This window comes from Astatotilapia calliptera, chromosome 17, assembly GCF_964374335.1.
Source record: "Astatotilapia calliptera chromosome 17, fAstCal68.1, whole genome shotgun sequence".
Taxonomy (NCBI): domain Eukaryota; kingdom Metazoa; phylum Chordata; class Actinopteri; order Cichliformes; family Cichlidae; genus Astatotilapia; species Astatotilapia calliptera.
In genome coordinates, this window is record NC_137438.1 from 36,784,380 (window position 1) to 36,805,357 (window position 20,978).

General features: G+C 41.1%; 1 protein-coding gene across 2 annotated transcripts in view; it reads right to left on the reverse strand.

Annotated features, from left to right (window-relative positions):
* LOC113009780 (copine-8) overlaps nucleotides 1-20,978 on the reverse strand; it is a 107,268-nt gene that overhangs the window by 84,531 nt on the left and 1,759 nt on the right. Inside the window, exon 1 of one of the 2 annotated variants that reach the window (XM_026148311.2) lies at nucleotides 18,043-18,312. The exons of the other annotated variant lie outside the window; for it this stretch is intronic. Coding sequence (XP_026004096.1) covers nucleotides 18,043-18,140 — 98 coding nt within the window. The 5' untranslated portion in view covers nucleotides 18,141-18,312. Of the gene's footprint in view, nucleotides 1-18,042; nucleotides 18,313-20,978 lie in introns of those variants that run through there. 2 annotated transcript variants of the gene reach the window in all.

Consider the following 20,978-nt stretch of genomic DNA (forward strand, 5'->3'; position numbering starts at 1 on the left):
TCGTGGCTGCATGGTGACCTGTGTTCTCAAAGTGTTCCTGAGCCCATGCAATGGCTTCCATGACACAATCACGCCTGTCTTTAATGCAGTGCTACTTGAGGCCCTGAAGATGATGATCATCAAATACCGATTTTCAGCCTTGACACTTGCAAACAGAGATTTCTCCAGATTTTTATGCTTTGATCATATTATGTAATGCATATAATAAGACATTCAAAGTTTTCACAATTTTACAGTGAGGAACATTAGTGCAAATTCTTTTTCCAAAATTAGTTACTTCTCTAAATTAAACTAAACTAAACTCTAAAACTCTAAAAAACTCGAAATCTCTAAGATGCCCCTCTCATACAACGTCATGTTACTCACCCATTGCAAATTAACCTAAGGAGTTGCAATGCATTCTTCTTTTTAGAGATACATTGCTGCCATCAAATTCAAAATGGTGGCAATTAGAAAGGGAAGTTTTAAATGTCTGGCTGACTAGTCTCAAATATCCCCACTAAACTGTTTTTTCTGTAAAAATAACTGTCACCTGCTCAGATGCAGAACACAAGCACGTCTTATTCTGTCTCCACTTTTCTAACCTCACCTGCACTCAGCTGAGCTTTTACAGATCTTGAAATATTCTCCAGTCCTTAAATCATTACTCTTCATCCTTACTGCAGTATTCTTTATTTCCAAGTCTCCTGTTCTCATGGGAGATGGGTTTCTCTCACTGAGAGTCCTGAGCATTAATTCCTGCTGTTTACTCCTTCTTTTCTCCCCAATGCTCTCCCTCTCTCCTTTCTGTCGTTCTCTAGGTTTGACCATGACCTGAATAGGCTTTGTGCAAACTACACCATCTCACTGAACTAGTTACAGTTACACACATGTAGACACGCACAAAACCACACAGGACATCCTGTGTATGGTCCAGTGATTTTCCAGTTCAGCTACTCCCGATGTACACTGCCTCACTGATGAACAACCTGTACTCATATGCACAAATGAACAGGAACTTCCCAATTACTGTATTAATACTTCAGATTTAACAACTCTTCATACATCAGCTTAATAACACACACAGGCAAGTCTGCGATACTGAGACAGCACTACTGTAAGGGTGCAAATCTAGACAGTTCTTGTCTTAAAGAGTCTGCTATAAATACATGAGAACAGTACCGTACACAATTCAATCATGATTGCATAATCAGTACCAAAAATGGCTACTGAAGAATAGAGGTGGGTTTGGGAAGTCTTTACACTTGCGTACAAACATTAGGTTGTCTATGCATGGAAAAACAAGGAAACTCCACAAGGAAAAACGATTACTACTTATCCTGGCATATTAAAGGAGATCTATCGTGCTTTTTCTTTGACTCTGTCATGCATTTACAGTTACCGTGGCTAATACTCATCTTAGTTTTGAACAGTAACCAACAAGTAACCACTGAGTCAAAAGCTGAGTCAGGCTTGAGGTTACTCTAAATGCTCTGTTTCACTGTTTTCTTCCCCATCTTGGCCTTGCATTATGTCATAGAGATAGAGGGCATCTAAGGCACAGAGCTCAGGCTGTGAGCACAGATGCCCTGCCCATCTGCTCAGTCATCCAATCAAAAGAAGGCTGGCTAAAAAAGTCTCAAAACTACAAAAGATGAATAAGAATTTCTTAAACTCTGAAATATGGCTCACAATAAAAATAAACTGAGCAAGACAGGACCTGTTCAAGCAAGCATACCAACAGCTAGAAGGAGCAATAAATGGCCTGTAGTTGTATAGCGCTTTACTTAGCCCCTATGGACCCCAAAGCGCTTTACATTACATCCAGTCATTCACCCATTCACACACTGGTGATGGCTGCTACATTGTAGCCACAGCCGCCCTGGGGCGCACTGACAGAGGCGAAGCTGCCAGACACTCTGACCACCACCAGTAGGCAACGGGTGAAGTATCTTACCCAAGGACACAACGACCGAGTCTGTCAGAGCCGGGGCTCGAACCAGCAACCTTCCGATTACAAGACGAGCTGCCAACTCTTGAGCCACGATCGCTTAATTGTTCTCTACGGGTTTAACATCAGTTTTCTTATAAATGCAAAAGCAATTTATATATATTATATATACACTGGCACAAATGGAATCAAATGTAACACTTAACAAATAGAAATGCTAAAAATAAATCAGAAAGTGATTCCAAAAGAAGAGAGAATTCTTCTTTTTCCTGTAAGTGCAGACCTGCCAACCCTGAGCCGGAAAAGGCACCGGGAGCTGTGAGCTGCTAAAAGACTCGAGTGTTTATGCTGCGGGAAACCTTTTCACCTCGCTGGGAGTGCTCTCATTAAATGTTAATACCAAAAATAATGCTTAATGGAGCTTTAAGGGCTTGTACCGAGAAGTGAATTCTCCTATTATCACAAGACTGCTGACCGAGAGGAAGGCTTTGCAATTTTTTTTCTCCCAAACAGTCTATTTAAAAATGAATCTGTAAACACTAAAATGGTTTAGAAATCATGGGGTTTCCATCACCCCGGGATTCACTTACTGAGTTTATGCGTGTGTGCGAGTGTGTGGCCACGCTTAGCAACAGACCAGGAATATTCTTGGAAACACGTGGAGCGAGAGGAAACAACTGAGCATGCTCAGCCGCTCTCAACAGGTCGCTGAGCACCGAGCTACACGTACCTGCTTCTTGGCTAGCTCTCCTTTGTGCCCACCCCTCATTTTTACTGATTTATCCAAAAAAATTTTCATTTGTTACAGAGCGTGAAGTAAAGCACATGCTGGCACAATCAATCCCCCCCCCTCACGGTTTCTCCCTCCCACACACACACACACACACATATATTGAAGGAGAGCATCAGCAGCTTGTATTCTCTCTCTGCTTCTCTAGGAGGGCTGCCCTAATTCTTCCTGACAAGGGCTGGGAGAGCCAAGAGAACATCTCAACACACACAAACACGCGTGCCGAAATGTGCCACGCCACTATCACTCACGCACAGCACACAGCTACACATCTGTGCTAGTGGCATTTTACCTTAATCGCCTTTGTCACCGCTTTCAGTGCAGTTTAGTCCAACTCGGCTAGCTTCCTCCATCAACACATGTCACTGGCCAACGTATGACCGCAACTGCTAAAAAGGAACGAAGGTCAAATGTCTTCATCCAATTGAGAGCCGCCGAGCGTGACGTGCTTAGTCTGATAATATATATTAGTTTTAGATCTTTACGGTGCCGTGTTGTGTTACCATACAGCAGATGATAACCGAGGCTCGATCAGATAGAAATTCCTTGTGCTTGTGTGACGTGTTAGTGTGTTTGCGACTGATTAGCAGTGTGTAATTAGAGGCTACCCGGAGCTGGTGTGGGGGATAAGAGTGAGGAAGTGAGGAGGATAGAGGCATTTCTCTTTCTTTGTGCGGTGCCAACCTTCTTCCTTTCTCGTGTGTGTGCATGTTAGCTTCTGCCTGCTTGCAGTGCTATCAGTGGGGGAGAGAGACTTGTGTTTGTGCATGTGAGAGAAGACATGCTTGGATGTGCAGGCTGAAGCTAGGGGCTTCTACATGAGGGAGACAGACAGGGAGAGCGGCAGCATCCCTGAAGGAATTCAAGCAGCCTCTATGCTATGTGACCAGGATAGAGATGACTTCATTAGGCCAGTCAGTTTCTCTCTCCCTCCCCCTCCTTCTGTCTTTGCCTTCCCCTAGCTGTACATAAAGCTGCGAGGGAGCTCTACTGTATGTCAAGTAATCTTACTTGTCAAATAGTCCAAATCTGGGTCGCAATAGCAATCTGAAAGCTTGGCTTGTTGTGTTTTTGTGAGACAGCGTGGAAAAAAAATTCCAATCTGATATAGCCACTTCTCTATCCAGATATCAAACACACAAAATGTCAAAAAAATCTAATTGGCCGGGCAGATTCCACGGGAGATGTTGTGATTTGTTTTATTTTACCTTTATGTCTCACAGGACAGGAGGCGACTGACATCGGTGTGGAAATAAAATGTCAGAGCATCAAATGTGACTGAATTTTATATGTGTGTGCTGAAAATGTCATCAGCTGTCTGACTGATAGAGGGGGGGGGGGGGGCACAAGGCAGCACAAATGCCTGCAAGAGTGTGTGGGCAGGCGCGACTGGTTAAACACTTTGAAATGCATGTGTGCACATACAGTGTGTGTAATGTAGGTGTCAGCCCATATGGAGTCCTTCAGCTGAATGGCTCCATATGAGCTTTTTTTCTGTACATCTAGCTGATGGATGACTTTGCTCTTCTCTACTGTTCTTTGATGGAGCATTGAGTCTGTGCTTTTATTGCCTGTGTCGACCAGAAGGTCAACAGGTCTTACTGCATAGGTCGTACTGAGACTTAGTCTCCACTAAATAATTTCAGGAAAATTACATCTTAATGAAAACAATCTGATATAAAATGTCTAAAGAACAGCTAGAAGCATGCGAAACAGTGTAAACATCAAGTATAGAGTCAGCCGAGTCCATAAAGTCAAGCTCAGCTACAGTCCCAGCAGATGAGCTGATTACTGTGATCTGCTGTATATAAAAAAGAAAAGCTCGGTACATGTTAACATTTTCATCTCAGTTCCAGTTTTGAATGGATAAAATTATTGCTGTTTTGTTCTCTTTTTTAAAAAAATATATATTTTTAATATATTTAATATATAGCTACTGGTTCATCTGGTTTTATAAATCAAGTGCACCAATTTTCCTTTACAGTGGTGCAGAACATATTGCCTCTTATAGGAAGGGGTCAGGGTGTTAGCTTCACTTATCCACTGCAACTACCCTGCTGGTTTATGACCATTCACAAGTTCACAGCCACCTAGGCCTTGTGTTGCCTCCGTCTCCCCCAGCAAACATCTTGTGGTGCAGGCTGTAGACTGGCAGACAATGGTGCTAGTACTTATGAAATGGGCTTTAAGTCTGTACTTAATAGCTTAGACTATAGAAAACTCTGTGGCCCCCAGCACTTCTTAATTATCATTTTTTTATTTAAACTTTATTTAAAGTTTAAGTAAATCCCCAAGAAACAGAAACTATATCAAGTATTTAAATTGTTTATTATAAACCTGCCTACAGTTGCAGCTCATCTGCAAGCCACTTTGGAACCCACCCCCACCCCAGCTCTCGTTTCACATGCTTCTAATGTTAACAGTGTTACATCTGTTATGCACATGGATGGACACTGAGATCCCAGAGCCACAGCAAGACAATGTTAGCTTTGCTTTATCATAATAAATACCCTGACACTAAATATGATAGAAAACAACTGAATATGGTGAAAACAATTTTAGACATCCCTGCTAGGAAAACACAACAAATATAAATTCCTGCAGAATGAAATCCCTTAAACCGCAACCGGGTCATGGCAGATGGCTGCTCCACCCCGATCCTTCCTGTTAAAAGGGAGTTTTTTCTTCCTACTGACGCCAAGTGCTTGTTATAGGAGGATCAGTTGATTTGGGGGTTTTACTCTATTGTTTTAGGGTGTTTACCTTACAATATAAAGGTAAACTGTTGTTGTCATTTAGCGATAATAATAAATAAAACTGATAAATAAAACTGAACTAAATTAAAATGACAATCTTCCTTTCACTTAAGTGATCCTGACTGAACCCGCTTTTTCACAACTCCAAAGTGACTTTCCATCATTTATTCCCGAGTCCATCAGTGACTCGGGAATAAATGATGTAATCTTACAGCAAGTTGCTGGTGTTAAAGGTGTGCGCGTCCTTGAGTCCATGTTTTATCACCTCCATTTAAAATAACACCACAGCTGTCCAACCTTGAGGGTCGGGCCATCATGTACGCTTATTTTCCCTTCACTTATTACTTCTGCATGCAGCAGTCAAGTAGTACATATCTGCTTTCTGTTTTTAATAGTGTGTGTGTGTGTGTGTGTGTGTGTGTGTGTGTGTGTGTGTGTGTGTGTGTGTGTGTGTGTGTGTGTGTGTGTGTGTGTAGCCCTTGACATCTGTCAGTGACTTCTCTTCACCGTCTCCATCAGATCTTTATCAATGCATTTCTTCACCCTTTAGCTTTCCAGCCAGATTGATGGTGCAGAGGGATTGTATTAGCGTGCAGCTTGCATGTTGTGTACAGTACAAATAGACACACACATGTTGCGGCACTTTGCGCATACGCACCCGTCGACTTGCATAGCAAAAAAACAAAAAAAAACAAAACCACAAACTAAACACCCACAGTGAGCAAACAACAGAAGAACCAAGGTCGATAGTAATTTCCACAGAGTGCATAAATCTTTACTGACTTGAAAGCTCAAACCTGATTACAGAAAAGCACTTTGGCCTATAGCTTGCATATGAGACACTCTCTCGGATGTATATTAACACACTGCGAGAGCAGCTCAGAAAATACTCAGAAAACAGAGCCGCGGTACAACAGAGAAGACAAAAGCATTACTTTCCAGTAGCACAGAAAGGGTTTCTTCAATACAGCTTTGTCTCAGTGATTGCCACCACCACTGTGTTCTCATCCAAAATCATTTGCGCTCCCCGCTGTTGAGAACCGCATGTAAACAGACGAGGGGAGAAAAAGTGATCGGCTGCTGCGTCACTACACACACGCAGTCTTTTGTGCTTTTTGCCAGCATTGAACCAGCGCACAGCAGGCAATTCCATCTTCCCTTCAAAGTGATGGTTGTCAGCGACGTCTTCAATAAGAGCACTATTATGCGAGCTCTATGGGGCCAAAAAGGTCAACGCAATCACTTCCCATAGAAGGAGTGGGTGTGAGCACCCTGAAAATAGATAGCCAAGAGGGTCGTGACTTGTGATGTTAAAGGCTGGTAAGTGGTTCACGAGTAGCGCTCGGAGCAAAATAGTAAGCCGGGTGGTAAAATATTTTCCTGCAGCAAGAGAAACAGCAACCCACCTTTGTCCACAACAGCAAGAGAAGCACAGGTATAACTAATGATAGTAAAAGCGATGGAGACATTTAAAAAATATATATACCTGAATCCACCTGTGCACTTCCTGTTATGACAGGTCAAAAGATCTTCAGGACTTTAAGAGGGGCTTTAAAGGCGCCGCATGCAATCCAAAGCATGTGTCTTCAGGCGGTGTTACATTTTAGCTACACTTTATCTCAACAAATACCTTCACACTAAAATCTTTGATGATAACATTCTCGTCATGAACGATAACAATTTCAGACGTCACTGCCAGGAATCCACAACAGAGGAACACATGAGTTTACATCTTAACATTAGTCATCCTTTCTCTGGGGGGGGGTGTTGATGACCAAGAATGCGTTCATGATGGCTCAACTTTGCAAACTCTTGTGTGTCCAACCTACATTCTCCCAACCTACTTTTCATCCTTTTCTTGGCAGTGTCCCAATAACTCCAAGTGTCTTCCCTCTGCTTGCTTGTGATTCAATTAATTCACTCTTCGCTCCGTGTCAAAGCCTTGTTTCGTGTTATTTGCCCTCTCGCAAACGCTTTGTGATCAAGAACACACAGTGTTGGGGAGTAACGGAATACATGTACCGCCGTTACGTATTTAAAATACAAAATATGAGTAACTGTATTCCGTTACAGTTACCGTTTAAAAAGGTGGTATTTAGAATGCAGTTACTTTGTTGAAATAAATGGATTACATGGCGGTATTTTCCTGTTTCATATTGTGGCGGGTCAGGACTGTTTGGGTTTGGTTTGACAGCTATGCTCTGTTGTTCCAGGCGGCAGCGTTACGGTTGCCATGGTTACAGGGTGACGCTCTCTCTCTGCGACTGTGTGTTTCCTGGGTGTTGTTGTTGTTGTGCTAAGCTAATAGACAGAATGCTACAGGCATAGCCCTAAAGAAAGTAGCCTCATGGGCAGTGTAGTCCGTGCTGCAGGGAGAATGGACTGGCATACCCGTTATGTGTCTGTGAGCGTGAGGAGGGAGAAAAAGGAGAGTGGAAAAGTAGTTATCGTAGCAGAAACGGGAGCTGGAAGCATGTAAATATAATAATAACCACTGCAGCCAAGAAGAGTGCCTGACGAGCCCAGCTGTAAGTAAGCTATTAAGACTCGACTGTACACCGTGTTCGTGTTTTCCTCCGAAACAATAAGTTCCGTTGGAGCAGCCTTTCAACGCCTCTCTCTGTCTCAAACTTGACCCAGACAACAAAGTAAAGCTATTTTTCGGCTACAAACCCAACACAGAACCGACGTATTAGCCAGAAGTCCCTTTACTATGGAGCCGCAGACCTTCAGTAACAGTAATAAATCACAGCAATAGTACATCCATGCAGTTGTAAAAAGCATGATAATATATTAAGTAATCCAAAGTATTCAGAATACGTTACTCTCATTGAGTAACGTAACGGAATACGTTACAGAATACATGTTGGGGCATGTATTCTGTAATCTGTAGTGGAATACATTTTAAAAGTAACCTTCCCAACACTGACAACACAATGTGCTAATAAGGAGACCGAAATCAATCCGTTTTCCTTGCCTTGGGAAAAGATTACTGCAGACTGGAACACAATATTCATCTTTTTCAATCTTGGTGAAAGTTCAATAAAATATTTGGGTTGTCCTAAATCATCATTGAAAACTTTTTAAAAAAGAACCACAAGGCTTAGCAACAGAGTAACCTGTATGTTTCACGATAGAAAAGGATTAAACCTGGAGAAGGTAAATGGTGAGGTGGTCTACAACTTCTGAGGAATGGAAATGTGGACCTTACTTTTATATTTATTGCTTAATGTGACGGTAAAATGCAAACTGCACAGCTGCTGGTAACAAAGTGACAGTGACACAATACAAGCAATGGCACAGAGAGCATGCTGACACTAAGCCAGTAGTGAAGAGCTGACAATGATGTTAAAGCTCACTTCTAGCACTGTAGTCTTCACTTTTTCCTATACCTGTTTCTACAGCAGAATCACTATGGCGATGCTGGGAAGTGCTCTTTGGGCTGGTTTCAGACTCCGGTGGCTTTGTGTTTGTACTGCACTGAAATAAACACCTCATGTGTCCTCATTATTATAGGAATTTGTGTTTTTGTGTGGTAATGCAAACTGGTAATTCTGCAACAATGTATCTCAGGCCTCTTTACAGAGTAATCTAAAAGTAATCTAACGAGCAGTGTATCAAATTACAAACATCATTTAACACTCCCACTATACGACTAACAAAAAGACTAATCTTTTCATAGCATTCATTCCAGCCAGAGAAGTGCCAGATAAAAGTGGTAGCGCTAATGCAAGATTGTCAAAGATCAAAACAGTATTTCAGCGTACGCCTGCAGTAGGCTGCTCTTTTACCGCTGCTTTACTGTCCTTTCATATACACAGCTATAGATAACACATTGTCCTAACATTGTAACACTGTGACTAAGCAGAACTGAGTTTGCAAAGCCATTTCATTCTGCATCAAGTCTATGCATATGAACAGTGTTGGGACTAACGCGTTATTAAGTAACGCGTTACAGTAACTACTAGAGATGGCACGATACCACTTTTTTATGTCCGATACCGATACCGATATCATAAATTTGGATATCTGCCGATACCGATATGAATCCGATATAGTGTTTTTTAATCAACAAAACTGTTTTTTAAATATCTTGCTGCATTTTGTATAAGTTCATACTCAAGTTTAAAACAACAACTACACTAAAGCTATTCTGTTATACCTGTATGCAAAAAAAAAATATTTCATAGTTCAGCAATACTGATCAATCTAATAAACTTAAACCTACACCATCCTCCCTATTCTGGTATTTTAAAGAGTACTTAGCATATATATTAAGCAACCTAACTAATAGAGTTCCAACTCCCAGCAACAATAAAAATAAATAAATAAAAAATAGGGAATCACCCCTCACACTCCACCTCATGATGCTTAATCGACGTAATCAACCTTAATTTGATGCAGTGTGAAAAAAAAATGCACAGAAATCAATTATTTTTCAAGAAATATTAAACAGATTCAACATCTTTCTTCAACAAAATTGCAGACTGCACAGATGGTACCTTCCCAAAGGAAAAAGTACTATAGCTTACTAGGGTATATATATTAGACTTAATAGTCACTATATACAGTAATTGACTTCTATTCATTTTACATCAAATTAAAACTTTGGGTGTCAGATAATTATTTATTAAAAGCTAGACATTTTAAATGAGAATAAGAAAGAAAAGTATGTCTTTGTGCCCCCTTTTCCCTGTTCATGCCCTATCGGCCCCCCTGGCTAAACTTTGCTAGATCCGCCCCTGCACAGTTACCAGCGTCAGCTACGTAGAAAAAGATCCTGGAGTAGAAAGTAATATTAAATACATTCTAACAATAGCTGATCAAGCTTAAACGTGCTGCTGTTGTTCAGCCGCTGGTTTCCTCTTTCTGGTGCAAAGTGGGCCAAAAGCAAACTAGAGAGACGGACTCGCGACAGAAAAGCCGATCAGCTGATCGTTAAGCAGTTTCATGATTGAAGTAGCAGCAAGAAGAGGCAGTATATCGTTTGTTAAGCTTAACGCAGGAATGCTTTACAAACATTCAGAGATGGACTTACACACTTGCTTTACTTCTCTCGGGATAACTTTATCGGAGATGAAATGCCGGGTTGCTAGCGAAGCTCCAAATGCTATTCAGACCACCGACAGGTCCCGCATGCCACAGCCGCTCTATCACGTGATGCATACTGCTCTGACGTGCTAACGTTCTGAGGTGAGTTACAGCGTGTTGCAAGTTTTGTGAGGTGCTTTCGTGATATTTAATGGATCGGATTACATTTTTTATTTTTCTCCGATATCCGATCCAGTAATTTAGGTCAGTATCGGACCGATACCGATACGTAATATCGGATCGGTCCATCTCTAGTAACTACGTTATTATTGCGGTAACGAGCACGGTAACTAGTTATTATGCCAAAACCGGGAACGCGTTACTCGTTACTGGGATTTATATAGGCTCGTTATTCGTTACTTCGTGTCGTGGCTATAGCGGAGCTTCCACAGATTCAATAACATTAGCAAGTGGTGGAAGCCAGCAGGTGGATGAAGGAAAAGGGAGGCAAGAGGAGAGACCCGAAGCGGCCGCTGGTCCGAGAGTGTCAGGTGAACTGAACTTCAGGTAAGAAGTTATAACCTGCAGTCCATCTGGGTCAGATATAAACTAAGTTTAGGTGGAGTTTATTTTCGTTATGCTGACTTTTTCGTACTGCGTGCTAGCTAGCATGACGAAGTTTCTATACAGATGGGTGGGTGCTATGTTACTGATGTTGAACTTTATTTTGTTCATAAGGTTAATTATTAGAGTTGCCAACCGTCCCGTAAAAAACGGAATCGTCTCGTATTCAGAGAAAATATGCGTTTCGTATTGAGGTGAAAAGGAACACAGTTTGTCCCGGACTTCAGCTAGAATGGAAAAAGACACAAAGCTGGAGTTTTTCTGCGTCTTTACGCTGTCAGCTGCCTCTTCTTCTCTCTTCCTCTCACCCTCCCTCCCCTGTTTCTACTTCAATCATGAAACTGATCAATGATCAGCTGATCAGCTTTTCTCTCTTGTTTATTTATCGCCCACTTTGCGCCAGAAAGAGGAAACCAGCAGATGTCGCGGTAAACAACAGCAGCACTTTTAAGCTTGATCAGCTGTTGTTAGAATTTATTTAATATTACTTTCTACTATCAGCTGATGTTTGCTGGAGCCACAGCTGTAAAGCTGCTGGTCATGATGTCGGTTTGGTTATGTGATGAGAGGGAAACATGAAGATGAAACCAGGAGATGTCCTTACTGAATCATCAGAGCTGTGATGGAGAAACAGGTTTACCTTTTAGGTGACATGAATGAGTTGAAGGGAAGTTATGAGCTGTTTCTGAGAGACAAATAACCCCAGGATACTTTTTTAGGTAGCTGACAGCTGGTAACTGTGCAGGGGCGGATCTAGCAAAGTGTTGCCAGGGGTCCATGTAGGGCATTAAAAGGGAAAGGGGGGCACAAGGAAATACTTTCTTATTCTCATTTAAAATGTCTCGCTTTTAAAAAAATAATTATCTGAGTCTTACAACAAACGATTGATAGATTGATGCATATATACCATCAGAACAGTGTACATCACTGTCACAACAGCGTTTATTTTCATTCAAAGGCTTTATGATTTTTCCTATAATGGTGGGCCGGTCTCTAGTCAAAATGCCGGGGCGATTTTTTTGTCCCAGTCCAGCTCTGTATGCAGCTCATCTGCAGTCTGTTGTTACCTACATCTCCCTATTCAGAAGGCAGAATTTCCGAGTTCTGAGTACAATCGAAAGCACCACGACTGCAGTTTTTGTGTTGGATGTAAAAAGCAGGCTAGGATAGAATCAGGTGTGGGATTTCTCTCATGGAAATGTGCACATTATTGTTTTCCTTTCTATTGGTAGGTGGCACAGTGCACTTGTGGCAAGTATGCAAGCTAGAAGACTGGCACTCTTGCTGGGTATCCAGTTACGGAAGCAACACATTAACAAGAAAATTCTGAGTAAAACCAAAGTTACTTTCCCTAGTAACTAGTTACTCTGAAAGTAATTAGTAACTTGAAGTAACTGAGTTTCTTTTGATAGAAGTAACTAGTAATGTAACTAAGTTACTAATTTAAAGTAACTTACCCGACACTGCATATGAAGTAGTGATAAAGCTGTCAGCACAAGATTTTGTGTGTATATATAAACAATATTCAATCAGCATAGTTATTCAGGTGCTGTTGCATCAGCCATGTTGGCAACAGAAGGAGCTTTTTAAGTTAGTTTAATGAAAAACCAAGGAAGGTGATGCAGTTTGATCTCGGTGGCCGTCTTTCTGCAGTTTCAAACTGTCGGTATACACTTGTCAGCATATACTGACAACTCTGCTGCTAAACGAGACCTCTAAAAATAAGAGAAAAGTCAAGGTTTCCCCTAGCTAACAGAATACAACTGACCTCTTGCACAGCATGGCAGGTAAATTATTACCTCGCCTGTCCACTACCAGCTGATTTGAGGCTATATGCACTCTATGTGGGACGTCTCCATTCTCCCATTGCTGCTTAAGCAATAGGTAACAACATGCTACCAGTTCCTAACAGCACTTAAGCAATGGACACACAGTAAAGGTTACATCTGAACTCAGTGTGGGCTCTGCCTCTAACATTAACTGAATTTACATTTTGTTCTTTGATAAACAACAACACATTTCAATATTTCTACTAATGTACTGAGAGCACAGCAGTTATTGTGAATGCTCAGTGTGGACAAACATTACATTGCATCATGGGATTAGCCTTCCCGTTCTTACAGAGAAATACCAAAAGCTGCAGGACTACTTGTGGTTTAAAGTAGATACAATGACACATTTTTTCAGTGAATCCATTAGGATCACAGCAGTCATGTGTCCCAGCCTTCGGGCCTATACAAATATGACCTTATTTTCAAATTTGGCCTCTTTTCACATTTCAAAACAGTCCCTATTCAAATGAAGACAACCTGTATAGGCATGGCAAACAGTATGTTAAGATTCATTCAGATGCAACTATCATCCATGAAACAATACACACACATATATATATATATATATATATATATATATATATATATATATATATATACATACACACACACATATATACACACATATATATATATATATATATCATGAAGGTGCACTGCCAATGTTTTGCCAACAGTGATTAGTGTAAGTGATGCATTTGTCCTCTGCATAACTATACAAGTAAGCAGGACGGAAGCAGATAACTGTTACAATGTTTGCATTTTAAGACACCTTTTTTAGCATAAACTGAAGAATAGGATATCATATACTGGGTTGGACTACTGGACCAATATATATGGCTATTAGTGATCAGCTAGTTGTTGATATGATTGTTTTTGTGAGAAGGAATTTCATTATTTTTGTTGCTGTCCACTTTGTCCTCAATTCCACTGCTGGGTCGGACCGCATGGTTGAGCGAGAGCTGTGATTTGTACACATCTTGTATGCAGTGGCTTGGAAACCTGCCACTGTGTGGTTGAAGTTAAGTACTGTTGTAGCATCAAAGTGTAAGTCTCACCAGAACGTCTGCTAATCCAGAGACCATGCTAGGTCTACCAGTGGTGTGCTGCTTTGTGTTTTTGATTTCTTTAATGTTATCCTAATAATTTATCCTAATAATTTATTAGGGTGCTTTAACGCTGTTGATTTAGAGACTGCAAGCGCTGCATTTGTTATCTGATTGCATCATTCATATCCTTTGGTTTTTGTCCAGTTTAAAACTAAATATATCCCACCTAGGTGATATTTAGCAAGTGGGCGTATGCAGTTCATCTCCTCACACATAGCTCTTTGGATATTATATCAGCAATCGCTAGTATAGTGCTGCTAAATTACCAGTAATCATCATGGCTGGATGGACCATTTTAGCACATTTCCCAACCCATATACTCGTGCAAACAAACTAAAACACTGACCCTACAGTTAAATAGAAAGCAAGTCGTCTGTACTCAACAGCACTCTATTGACTCACTACACATTTCTCGACATTATAAGGCTGGGACAAGCTTTACAAGCAAAGACTTTTAGAATGTCATAAGCTTATGTCTGGGTTTGTGTGCTAAAAAACAAACAAACAGGTGTGTGCTGGTCAGATCGATAACTGTAACAGAATATCTGGACTTGAGGCCATTCACCAGTATACAGTATGTGCGGACAGACTGCTTGTGTGCTTTTGTGCAACACAGTAGGCAGAGTTGGTAGCGTACTGATTCTAGCTGATACCTCGGGCTCTCCCATCGATCAGCCAAATGTCTTCAGCACACTGCTGACTCCGAGCCGTGGTCTTATTTCCTGTCCCCATAGAATGGGAGCATTATCTGAATTAGTCAGGATTGCAAGTGAAGAGAGTGTATCAATATTTTTGCAATGGTTATGTCAAGACTGACTATACAGCAATTATATGAAGAGATCTACTTCAAGCGCCAGTCTCATCTTCTTTTCTTGACTTCTCTCTTGCGTCATCTCATTGCAGCAGGTCGTTCATGACTCAACGAGTGTCTCCCAGACGTTTGCGTTAGTTTGAGCAGCAATTAAACATGAGTGCTGAAAACGATGACTGCAGAAAACCAGAATGGGCATCTAAAGCTTTTCAAGAATTTGCACTTAAAGGAATTCAAATTAATTCATCATTAATTGGTAGCTTTTGCACTCACTGCCATTAAAAAACACCAAACCCAACACTTGCAACCATGTTTAACACACTGCAATCCACACTATCTGATATCATGACCACTCACTCGCATTGTTCTCTCTTAAGCCACTGTCTCACTCTAACACCACCCTACACGCACAGAGGGGAACCTAAAAGTAGTAACCATGGCAATATTCAACACTGCCCACCGGGTCCACTGACAAAAACTATTAAACAACACACAATGTATATGGTTTAAGCTCACAGAAACATGTAACTGTAGCATTCCTGCCCCCCTTTGGTCAGAGGTGGGAGGATAGCCACTAAAACACCCCCCGCCCCCTGGGGCTGTGGAGCTGGGTGACTCAGACATTTGCAAACTCTGACAAAACATGTTCATATATACAGCTGGTAGATGACATTATCCCTCTGTTACTAAGGAGATGAAACCTTCTGGAAATACAGTAGCTACAGTGTCTGAGGCACTTGGGCAGCACTTCTACCAGCAGCATCACAACAACTTGTAAAAATTTGGAAAAAAACAAAAAAGTAATCTGTGTGGAAACAGTGCTCAAATATAGTGATGTAGTGTCACGGTGCTATGGTCAACTTATTTGGTTAGTATGCTATGATCCAACAAAATTCTAATTGGTGTGACAATTGGAAAACGAGGTAGCCCTACACCAACAGCCTCCAAAGAATAATCCATTATTTTTAGCAGCGGGTAGAACGTGTGGTTACATTGTAACCTGGGTTTTCTGAGTGAGAGACCATCTCTTAAGATAGAACTTTATTAATCCCTCGGGTGGGTTCCTCTGGGAAATTCGACTTCCAAAAAGCACAGCAACGACCGAAGTTACAGTTACAGAATTGTTATATATATATATATATATATACACACACACACACACACACACATACATAAAGAATATGTAATGGTGGATTACTGGACTTTCACTCAGAGCTCCAAACACAGTTTTCAGGTATGTAAAGAATATGTACGTAAACCTACATTCTTTAAAATGGTCAGCAGGGGGCAACCCATCTTGCTCTATAACCGTAAGCCAGTCACAATTAGGCAATGAGTGTCTGGTTTCACAGTCATTTCCAATTTTTTCTTGCCTAGTTGGACTTCAAAACACCAAGATGGAAAAAAAAAAGCGTGATCGCACGGTGGCTACATCCAATCATAATGCATATGCTCAAAATTAATTTACACCATGTCAAAATCTCCAGTGAGGCTGTATTTTGTTAAACCAGATGGGCGAAAATTTTAGTAAACATAATAAAAATCTTACTGCTCAACTCCCGACAAGGTATAGCTTCCAGAAATAGTAAACCAACATACATCTTTTGGGATATTTTGCCAATCTCATAATTGGCCACCACCAATACACTACTGGATGTTGTGCCGGTATGATTTTAGTCAACCGTCTTTGGTTGATCACAGTCTGAGTAAAATGTAGCAAGTTGAAATTCCAATAAAAATCAATAACTGAACAAAATTTGAACTTTATTACTCAGCAAATTACTGTAAATAATTATTAAGATTGTTAACACTTTTAACACTGCTTCTTCGGAAAATTTCAACTTATTGTAATGTGACCCAAGGTACACGTTCTGTGGGTAGGGTGTTCCAGTCTATCACAGGATCAACACAGCGACAGACACTCTGACAGCCACACCTCTTTTTTGTGTTTGTTTGGAAAAGCCACAACAATGCTCTGACTATGAAGAGTTACACAACAGCATTTTAAAAAGTGGCTTCACTTCGCTTCATCCTCGGTGTTGAACCTGTTTTTTTAGTTTCTGGAAGAACTTCTCCTTTTCAAAGAACATTTCCGTTAAACATCTGAATAATTGCGGATTTACATATTTCATATATGCAAACTACACAAACCTCATTTTATCAGAGGAAAATCTTGAACCTCCAACACCAACAGATGCTGCACCAGTGATGACATTCATCTGCACCAGAGCTTTACCGCTTGTATCAGGCTGTCCTAGTCTAAACATTTACGGATCTATCAAGTCATGACAGAGGACATCGCTGACAGTGTCTATTTCATTTGACGGCCGTCTCTGCCTGCCTCACACTGGGGCTCTGGAGAGCATGTGTCTGACCCGTGAGGCACACAGCCCGTTGGGTGAAATGTCTAAGATGTCTGGATCTAAATGTTTATGAGCAGACTGAAATGACAAAAACTGCTTTAGCTGTGCCACAATAATGTCCTCGTTTGACAGGTGACCGGGCAGCAGCAACTGTCAGCTGTCACAAACTGCGATAACAACACCAAACAACCGGGCAGACAGCGAGGCAGCAGGAAAATCCCAATATAATAAGCAATAACACCTTCTAAGGTGTTACTGCCTAATATATCTTTGGTATCAAATAACACGTTTATACTTCAAGCTTCTGAGCGGTTGTCCCGTTTTCTCTGGTATTACCATGTTATGTCGATATACGGAGTCAGGTTGGTTTCGTACGTGGCTTGTCACACTTAATAGGCTCTATAAATTTAGCTAATACTGCAAAGTTAGCACATCTTCATAAATGACTCTTTGCTAACCACAGCGAGGTTGCCATATTTCATTAACTTAATCTCTAACAGCCCCGTGTTTGCGTTGTCCTTTTTCATTAGCAGTCATAACTAGTTTTGACACTAAGTGACGCAAAAGTGAATGATTTCGCTAACACAAAGTAAATGTAATTTCTTCACGCCATAAACTGAAGAGCAGATGCGACGTTTTCCTTGCAGGTGCTGTAAAATGCGCCGAACTGAAACTAAACGCAAACTTGCTCGGAGTTGAAGCCCAGGTGACTTCCAGCTCGGTGTTTTTTTTTCTCCCTCGTCTCCCTGTCAGACTTAAAACCAGGTAAAACACACACACACACACATTCCCCTACCTGCAGGACACCGTGATTTCAACTTTGGTGGCAGGAACAGAAGGGTTGAGCGGGTCGAAATCTACTATCGACGCCATGCTTAGAAAACTGTTGTTCATCCTGTCAATGTTTTTCCTCCTTTTCCCCTTTTACTGCGGTCCTGCCCCTTTTTACGAGCGCTGAAGGAGGATAGCGAGAAACTGTGTTTGCGCCTCCTCGGCGAGAACTGGAGCAAAGGTGCCAGAGAGAGAGGGGCTGGAAGATGTGATGTCACACTACTCTCGCCTCTCTGTGTGTATTCCTCTCTTTCTATCGCCCTTCCCTCTTTTTCTTTTATTTTCATTCTGCCACACGCTTCCCGTCGGTGTCTTTCTGTCTGTGTCTCACTCCTGTTCAGTTCTGCTGACTTCTGTTTAGGTCATTGAATTTCCTCACATTTACAGCCATGGAAGTGCTGACAATGATACAATCGCCAATTACGCAAAACAATAAATGTGTCATGAAAAGTATTTCCTGTGCATGTGTGTGTATGTACACACACACACACACACACACACACACACACACACACACACACACACACACACACACACACACACACACACACACACACATTTCTCCTGACCCTGTCTCAATACTCTTATTCACTCTACTTGAATTCAGTTTAATTCAGTTCAGTTCAATGTAGGCTTTTGGCTGAAACACCCCTAGCCACGTCTTCCATGGCCGCATTAACCTCTTAAGGGGCCTAGGGCAACAACATCCCCACTTCACCATCACCCATCAGCCCTAGGTCATGTCATTAATATCGTTTAGCTCAGGCTTGTGAAAAGGCTTGTCCATACATGAATTCTTCTCACAAGATAAAAATATCACTTAACTTCTTCTTCCCCCTTTTTTTTTAAATATATATACATACCGGGTGAGGCTGTTACCTACAAATGGGGTTGGCATCTTTTACTACAGTCACACAGTGGTTGGAGACTTTGGCACCACCTGAAAAAGAAGGGGACTAGATCTGCAACCACTTGCAGTCAGCTGCCATCTTCAAATCAGCTCTGGTGCACTAAGATGGCAGTAAAATGATAACAAGACAGACCAGTCTGCTTACCAGTTACCAGACTGAAGGGGGTCAAAGTGTCAATACATGCAATCTGTTCATGATAATATGGCAATTAACTGTGATAAATTGTCAGAAATAACAAATCTGTTGTTGGCTGTTGCAAATCTGTTACCATCTACACAAACAGAAATTCACAATCGATCCATCCTCTGCTGCTTATCCATATCAGGGTCACGAAATTCAAATTAAACAGAAATCCATATTAAGTACTTATATTCAGAATTCAGCTACAATCTCAAAGAAATACACATTCAGAAATTCTGGCACAAATACTGGCAGAGTTGCTGATTGCAACTAGATGATTGTAGAAGACCCAGAACTCCAGGCACCAATTGCATCTATAATGACATAAGCACTGGGCAACCTTGCTTTTATATACACTATAATGCCAAAAGAACTGATTCAACCATCTAAATCACTGAGTTCAGACATTTCAATCACTTTCATGGCTGCAGATATATAAAATCAAGACTGCTTCTACAAACATTTGTGAAAGAATGGGTCACAATCAGAAGTTCAGTGAATTCCAGCTTTGTACAGCATGGACTGTACAACAAGTCCAGTCAATAAATGTCCTTGCATTTAACTATTAGTATTATAACAAAGTGGAAGCAATGGGGAGCGAGAGAAGCTCAGTGACAAAGTGGGAGGCCACATAAAATCCCTAATAGTATACGTAGGTCACCAACTTTCCGCAGAGACCTCCAAACTTCATGTGGCCTTCAGATTAGCTTATCAATAGTCCCCAGAGATATTCATGGAATGGGATCCCATGGCCAAGAAACTGCATCCAAGCCTTACATCACCAAGTGCAATGCAAAGCGTCAGATGCAGAGGTGTAAATCATGCCACAACTGGAGTCTAGAGCAGTGGGGATGTGTTCTCTACAGTGACAAATCGCGAAGTCTGGGGTTGTTTTTCAGGAGCTGGGATCGGCATCTTAGTTCCAGTGAAAGGAACTCTTAATGCTTCAGCATACCAAGACATTTTGGACAATTTCATGCTCCCAACTTTGTTCGAATAGTTTGAGGATGCCCCCTTTCTGTTCCACCAGGACTGAACACCAGTGCACAAAGCAAGGTCCATAAAGACATGGATGAGCGGGGTTGGTGTGGAAGAACTTGACTGGCCTGCACAGCTTGATTGCAACATGATGGAAAATTTGTTTGTATTTATTAAACACAAGCTTCATTTTTTTCATACCATTCATTGGTAGCAATTAAACTGATATCTTCTTATTTTATTGCTTTCCTTTGTGGCTGTCAGCTGGTCACTGCTATTTTCTCTCTCTTATCATTTCCTTGTCTAGGCAAGACTGCCATTTTAAGTACATCATGTGGCTTTTGCATCATGTAGTCCTCAATTAATAAAAACAACAACAACCTGTAATGGCTGCTGCTTAAGTTAAATTTTAGTATAGACAGAACTCACAAAATCATTTCAGTAGGTGGTGGTGCTCTTAAAATATATATATGTGGAGACAATGACTATGGAGAAAGGTTTATGCAAAAATGTTCTCCCAGAAATGTAATAGTTGTTTGACCTAACTCTGGTTCTACCAGTATGTGCCAAGCTCTCTGACAGGCTTCAAAATAAATTGTTTGTAATAGCCAGATATCAGTCTGCAGCCAAACCTTGGATTTGTCCCTGTCTGTCACAAAAATGAGCAACCTATTGTAAAATGACTAAATTATCATGACGGAGTCCATAAATGAAGTCAGTATAGCAATATATTGACACAAGCTTGGTTATAAAAACATACAAAAGCATAGCTAATGCCAATGAATAAATGTGCCAAATGTTTAATATCCAATTAAACCAGATAATTATTTTC